The sequence below is a fragment of the Rasamsonia emersonii genome (genome assembly GCF_000968595.1).
Source record: "Rasamsonia emersonii CBS 393.64 chromosome Unknown ctg1118621760488, whole genome shotgun sequence".
In the NCBI taxonomy this organism is placed as follows: domain Eukaryota; kingdom Fungi; phylum Ascomycota; class Eurotiomycetes; order Eurotiales; family Trichocomaceae; genus Rasamsonia; species Rasamsonia emersonii.
The window spans coordinates 1-6,626 of NW_013562968.1; the positions used below are offsets into that span (position 1 = coordinate 1).

Below are 6,626 nucleotides of genomic sequence, written 5' to 3' on the forward strand. Positions count from 1 at the left end.
CTGATTGGCGGAGGGCGGCCCACTGCCCCGGCGGTGAGTTGGCAGGCGCCGAGCTAAATAAGGTTGCATTAGCGCAAACCTTAAACTAACCGCCTGAAACTGATCTCGTGGCCGCCTGCACGCCAATCACAGCCCGCCTGAGATTCCCCGCCACGCCTGGCGCGAGGCAATTGGGCCGGGCGGCTTCAACGGCCGCGCCAAGCCCGGCTCGGCTTGGCGCTCTTTTCCGCTCATGTCGTGGTCGCGTGGAGATCGCTATATACGGAGTATAACATCACATTTAATACATTTACTCCCTATAGAGTAATACTCCGTAGCGGGATGGCTATCTACATGCTGAATGTAATCCCCCCGTTGGCCGAAATCACACTGCCCGTACACCATCCAAACTCCGGAAGGCAGATGGAGGCCACCAGGCCCGCAATCTCCTGCGGATAGGCCGCGCGGCCGCCCAGCCGCCGGCCCAGCTCCTTGACCTCGTCGCTGTCTGACTCGCGCACCGCCACCAGCGGCGTCACCGGATTCCACCGCGCCAGCGCCTGCTTCATCTCCTCCGGCGCCTTGAGGTACATGTCCGTCATGACAGGGCCCGGGTTGATGGCGTTGACCGTCGCCCGCTCCGCCAGCTCGCGGCTCCAGACGCGCGCCATGGCCTCGAGCGCGCTCTTGGTGCCCGCGTACACCGTCGTGTGCTCGCCTCCGATCCGCGCGTGAATGCTAGACATCATCACGATCCGGCCCGACCGGTCCTGCGGCAGGTACGGCTTGCACGCGCTCGTCAGCAGGATCGGCCCCAGCACGTTGACCGAGTACACGCGGTGGAACTCCTCCGGCGTGACCTCCTCGAGCGGCGCGATGTTCACCACCCCGGCGTTGTGCACGATGATGTCGATCTGGAGGGTGCCCGCCCTCGCGAAGTGCTCCTTGGCCACGGCCACGATCTTGTCGCAGTCCTCCCGCTTGGTGATGTCCGCCCGCACGGGGACTGCTCGCACGCCGAAGCTCGACGCCAGTTCTGAGGCCAGCGCTGCGGCAGTCGCGTCGGACTCGGCTGTGGCATAGTTGATCAGGATGTTGCTGCCTTTGCTGGCCAGGTTGCGAGCGATGGCCTCGCCGATGCCTGTGATGGTCGGGTCAGCGAGCTGTATGTCAAGGCGAGAATAGAGCTATATCGTACCTCTGGAGGATCCCGTCACCAAGGCGAGCTTGCCTTCGAAGGGGCGGAATTGCTGTGCAGAACCCATTTTGTATGAATCAGCTTGATATATTTATGAATTATTTTGCTGGACGACGAGATGACAACGACAGGGATGATGAATGTCAGAAAGAAGCGGTGGGATTATAACTCCCTTATATAGCCCGCCTAGTGTTTCAAAACCAGCCATTAATTAACCAATAAGGTAAGTAGTTAATTTAGTCGAGTTAATTCTTACGTGGTTGGGTCCGTTATATACACTGTCGCTGTATAAAGTGTCAGGTGAGCATATTAGGTGCGGAGTATACGAAGTTTATACGAGATTTGTGACTTGGCAGAGAGTGAAGTCTTGTTATGTCGTTTTTATCGTCGATATTATGACTATTCCAATAGTTTAGGTAACTATTGCACCGAATCCTGACGGTCAGCCTTCGCCGTCGTGTTGCTAACTCTGAGGACTACCCTTGTTTTGTATTCTTGTAAAGATAATATTGAGGATATTTTAATTATGAGATCTGGTAGATTTACGTATGAGCTGGATTCTTTATTCTTCGCCTCTTACTGAATTAATTCTTTAAAGAGAGAAATTTATAGGAATTTATATATACTACATATTTCTTTTCAGCCATTCAGTACTATATTCTTCTCTTCACATCGCCAAGTATCCCCCGTCAATCGGCAGGCAAATCCCAGTTACGTACGAGGCCGCGTTCGATGACAGCCACAGCGAGCCCTGGGCCACCTCGTGGCCCTGGCCGAACCGACGCAGGTAGCTCACATTGGGAGCGAATTCGTCGTGGGTCGTGCCCATGATCTTGAGCGCGGCGGCGGACATTTCGCTCTGCTAGCGTCAGACATTCAGTACGGTTGCGGTGAGTTCATTTCACTTACAAAGATCGCCCCCGGCGCAATGGCGTTGACGCGGATCCCGTGAGGCCCGCCCTCCATGGCAGCGTGCTTGACGAGGCCCAGCAGCGCATGCTTGGTCGCCGTGTACGCGGGCATGTTGGGCTGCGGGCGGAAGGCGTTGATGGAGGCGATGTTGACGATCGAGTACCGGCCCGGCGTGCCGTTGCCCTGCTTGATCATCTGCTGCATCTCGTACTTGCAGCACAGAGCGGTGCCAGTGAGGTTGATGTCGACGAGCTTACGCCAGTAGTCCTCGTCAAAGTCGGTGACAGGCGTCTTGTCCGGCGTGAGCGCCGCGTTGTTGACCGCGACGTCCAGCTGGCCGTACTTGGCCACCGTCTGCGCGACCAGGTTCTGCACATCGGCCGACTTGGAGATATCGGCCTTCACGAAGTGAATCTCGCCCAGCTTCGACAGCTCGGCGGCCACCTGCTGGCCCTGCTCCTCCTTGATGTCGGCGATGACCACCTTGGCGCCCGCTTTGACGAACACGGCGGCCGTCGCCTTGCCCATGCCCTGGGCGCCCCCGGTGATGATGGCGACCTTGCCTTTGAGGACAGGAAAGACTTCTGCTTCTGGGATGTCCATGATGACGATGATGATGAAGACGAGACTGGGATGTAAGTTCGAACAGGACAGGGTGACAGATCTGGGAAACTGGGCTATATACGCGAAGAGACCAGCTCTCAGCGGGACTTGGGCATGACGTGTCAGACTCAGAAATCTCCAGGACGCTCTTCTCGTCGCTGTCCCAACTCCTCCATGCTCCACATACCCCGTATGCAGCAGCGCTGGCTTTGCAGCCAAAGTCTGAGGTTTGCTGCTCCTGCTCCCCAACCAAGACCCAGCGATATTAGGTTTGCTCTAACAGGGATTGTTCAGACAGCTAGCAGTGCAGCAACAGCTAACCGCAAGCAGCAAACTACTTGTCTAGTGTCTCTGCTAGTGCCAGGCCTGTCTGGCCCTGACCATGCCGCTTCCAGTCTTTCGAAGAGCCATCTGTCTGGGATGGAGCCAATTAGGCATGTATCGGCACCTCTGCGGACGGTGTGGCAGGTATCACCCCAGTCTGATAGCTGGACCAGCATCTTGGCAGACTAGATAGCGTAATGACTCGGAAAAATCCAGTGTGGAGACTCGTTGCAGGATTCGAATCGACCGGACTGCGGACTAGTGTCTCTATTGGCTGTGGGAAGCGAGATGTCTGAATACGTACGACTCCGTATCTCGCCGCGCAATCAGCTGAGCTGCTCTGTATCAATGCATGCTTGGCAGGAGATTACGACAGTCTACAGTCTAGTATCTACGGAGTATTCCGTTCCCTCGACGGAATCTCGAGGCTCCTCTTTCCAGATAGGATCGTCTATCAATGCAGCCGATACTGATAGTCGGCGCCAAGGTCCTCGTGGCTGCAGCCATGTGCAGTCGACCAGGTCGATCGTCGCTCGTACGGGGGGGTTTCCCATTTTTCTGCACCTCATCTGGACCGCACGTGGGCATCCAGTCGAACGGTGAGCAGGACAGGGGTAGACACTCTAGCCGGCGTTGAGCTAGCTCCACGGTGCTCTTTAAACCCTTGCCTGTGGTAGTTCCCCCCATTTCCATGCAAGAAAAACCACGATTCCGTTGTCTCCATTTTGATATAGCCATTGAGACTCTTGACAAGTCATCATGGAGCAGAACGGGCACACCAAGGCGGTCGAGATCAAAAAAGAGACCAGCTTGATCAATATCCTGGTATGGGACTCTCCATCCTATCAATCGATCTATCCATCCATACTCATGACCCTCGCAGGTCGTGTCTACGGCTTGCCTCGGCGGCTTTGTCTACGGGTATTCGGCCAATGTCATCTCGGGCAGCGTGGCTCAAACCACGTTCATTGCCAAGTTCCTGTCCACACCTGATGCAACTGCGCGGACGGATGGCATGCTGGGAGGGTGAGGTGTTTTCCTCGAGGCCATGAGTCAGTCTCATCGCTAACCAGAAATATCGCTGCGCAGCTTCCTGGGAGGTGCCATGGTTGGCTCTCTCGTCCAGGCCCCTCTGGCCAACCGCTTCGGACGGCGCATTGCCAACGGTGCAGCGGCCGCGCTGGTTATCTTAACGGGCGCGCTGCAGGCGGGCGCGGTCAACGTGGCCATGTTTCTCGCTGCGCGAGTGCTGAACGGCGTAGGCGCAGGCATGGTGCTCGCTAACAGTCCCGTGTACATGTCCGAGGTTTCGCCGCCGCATACCCGCGGACTGCTGGTAGGATTGCAAGGCGTGGGCATTGTGTCTGCGTACATCCTGTGCTCGCTCTTGGCCCTTGCGTTCAGCTTCGTGACGGCCGAGTACCAGTGGCGACTGAACTTCATCGTCCTCGTCGGCGTTGCCATCCTGCTTCTCGTGTCGCTCTTCTTCATCCCCGAGTCGCCTCGGTGGCTGATGGACCAGGGCCGGGACGACGATGCGCTGGCGGTGCTGGAATACCTCCACCGGACCAAGAGCGACCCCGATGCCACCCTGGCTCACGCTGAGGCGAAGCAGATCAAGGCGCAGGTGGAGTTGGAGAAGACGCTGCCCAAGGGGTTCATCTACATCTTCAGCACTCCTCACCTGCGCAAGAGGGCGTTCTGCTCCATCATCCTGTGGACCATGGGCCAGGGAACCGGCATCACGGCCATTGCCAATCTGATCCCATCCCTCATGGGCACGCTCGGCTTCGGCACGACGATGCAGCTGGGGCTGGGGGTGGTCTGGACGATCTGCGCTGTCGTTGGCTGCGGGATCAACGTGCTGCTGCTGGACCGAATTGGGAGAGTTAAGCTTTTGGGTGAGTATTCCATAAACCTATATAAGTCAAGCCACTTACTAACGGACGTCTCAGTAATCGGCGGATTCGGCAGCGCCGCCATCCTCAGCACCATGGCAGCATTGATCAAGTACTATCTCAACTCGACGTACAAGCCCGGAATCAACGCCGCCGTGGCACTGTACTTCATCTTCGGCGCCTTCTTCACCTCGACGATCGAGTGCACGTCGTACGTGTACGGGTCGGAGATCTGGCCGACGCACCTGCGCAGCGAGGGCTCGACGCTGGCGTATGGCAGCTTCTTCGGCAATGCGATTGCGTACAGCGCGCCTGTGGCCGTGGCGTTGGCGAATATTGGCTGGAAGTTCTACCTGGTGTTTGTGTGTGTGACGGTTGTGACGACGGTGATCATCCTGTTCTACTTTCCGGAGGTATGCCTCATCTTTTTTTTTGTTGGTATTTCTTTTTTTTCTCTGCTAATGCATATCCAGACCATGGGCCTCAGCTTGGAGGAGATCAACGCGCAATTCGGCGACTCGGTCGAACTCAACCTGCAGGACGCTTTGGCGAAGGAGATTGCGGACAAGGAGGAGAAGGCCGTCTGAGTGTACTGTACATACAGTACATACAGTACAGTACAGCATCCTCTGTGCTTGCACGTGGCAGAAAGTCTGGACTTGTCAAGTCTTCGGGGGTGTGGTAAGTTTTGCAGATATGTATAGTAGTAGTAGATGTGTAGATGTATCATTCGACTTGTGTTGAGGGAGGGTTATCTTCTGCTGACGGGAGCGATCTCGTGTGTAAATCATATATTATATATAATAGATATTACTCCATAATAATAGGAATAGTCAACTGTCTTATATAGTAGTTTCCTAATATTTTTTTAAATTAATTCACATTCAACAACACACTCGACTCGCAGCTAGACCGTATGTACGGAGTCCTCCGTATAGGAAATCCCCAAGACAACCCCCCGGTCAACCTCACATATTCCGACTACCACTAAAATGACAATACTGTACTCCGGAGTAATGTGGACCCATCCTCTCACCTGGTAGGTTCAAGCCTGCCAACCGGTTTTCCCCAGCTGGAACTGGTCCGAGGCTGCGTGATCCTTCGCGTCGTGTCCGGAGCGCAACCGTGCATGACGCCGGCGTTAACGTTAGCCCCAGCCCCAGCCAGCCGCTTGACCAAGCGGATCGACACTGTCACCGGAAAACCCTAACTTTGCTAGTTCTAGTTTTAGGCTGGCTGCCAGGCTGGCTAGGCTCGTCAGACTAAGGAGAATTTAGAATCTCAGATCTGTGAAGAATGACATGACAGTACTCCGTACGGAGTCTTACTCCGTACTAGCTAAGTAGTTAGGTGACTACTCTGTAGGTCCTGACAGGACTGGCTTTTGGGAGAATAGTCCGTTGGGCATGACAACCCTTTTTCTTTTTCTTCCTTTCAAAAAAGGTTAATGTTATTATTGTTTAGATATCATTATTATTATTATTATTATTATAATCAGGTTTAACGTCCATACCGAGCCTTTCGGCTATGACAGACCCCGATTCTTGGGCAGAAGCCCCTATTAGTCCCTAATCCCATCTTTGGCCATTCTGAACCTTTTCCTCGCCCCAGGCCGCCTAGTTGCGTAGGGCTTTTGGGCCTTTATAAGCCCTCCTTGTTGCCAGTGTCAGTATGGGTGTCGCCTGCCTACTGCAGGCCACCCTCCCCTATTA

At 55.0% G+C, this 6,626-nt stretch overlaps 3 protein-coding genes across 3 annotated transcripts; 1 reads left to right on the forward strand and 2 right to left on the reverse strand.

The window, feature by feature from the left end:
• Positions 1–329: 329 nt before the first annotated feature.
• T310_7003 (uncharacterized protein) lies at positions 330–1,244 on the reverse strand (the record flags this gene model as incomplete). Its single annotated transcript, XM_013470195.1, has 2 exons — positions 330–1,120; positions 1,178–1,244. The coding sequence occupies 2 exons, from the start codon at positions 1,242–1,244 to the stop codon at positions 330–332; spliced, it is 858 nt and encodes a 285-aa protein (XP_013325649.1).
• Positions 1,245–1,783: 539 nt separating this feature from the next.
• On the reverse strand, positions 1,784–2,692 carry T310_7004 (Glucose 1-dehydrogenase; the record flags this gene model as incomplete). Its single annotated transcript, XM_013470196.1, has 3 exons — positions 1,784–1,802; positions 1,897–2,036; positions 2,087–2,692. The coding sequence occupies 3 exons, from the start codon at positions 2,690–2,692 to the stop codon at positions 1,784–1,786; spliced, it is 765 nt and encodes a 254-aa protein (XP_013325650.1).
• A 1,083-nt stretch (positions 2,693–3,775) lies between these two features.
• On the forward strand, positions 3,776–5,501 carry T310_7005 (uncharacterized protein; the record flags this gene model as incomplete). Its single annotated transcript, XM_013470197.1, has 5 exons — positions 3,776–3,841; positions 3,900–4,042; positions 4,106–4,917; positions 4,972–5,327; positions 5,388–5,501. 5 exons carry the CDS (start codon positions 3,776–3,778, stop codon positions 5,499–5,501), a joined length of 1,491 nt encoding a protein of 496 aa, XP_013325651.1.
• Between the last annotated feature and the right edge of the window lie 1,125 nt (positions 5,502–6,626).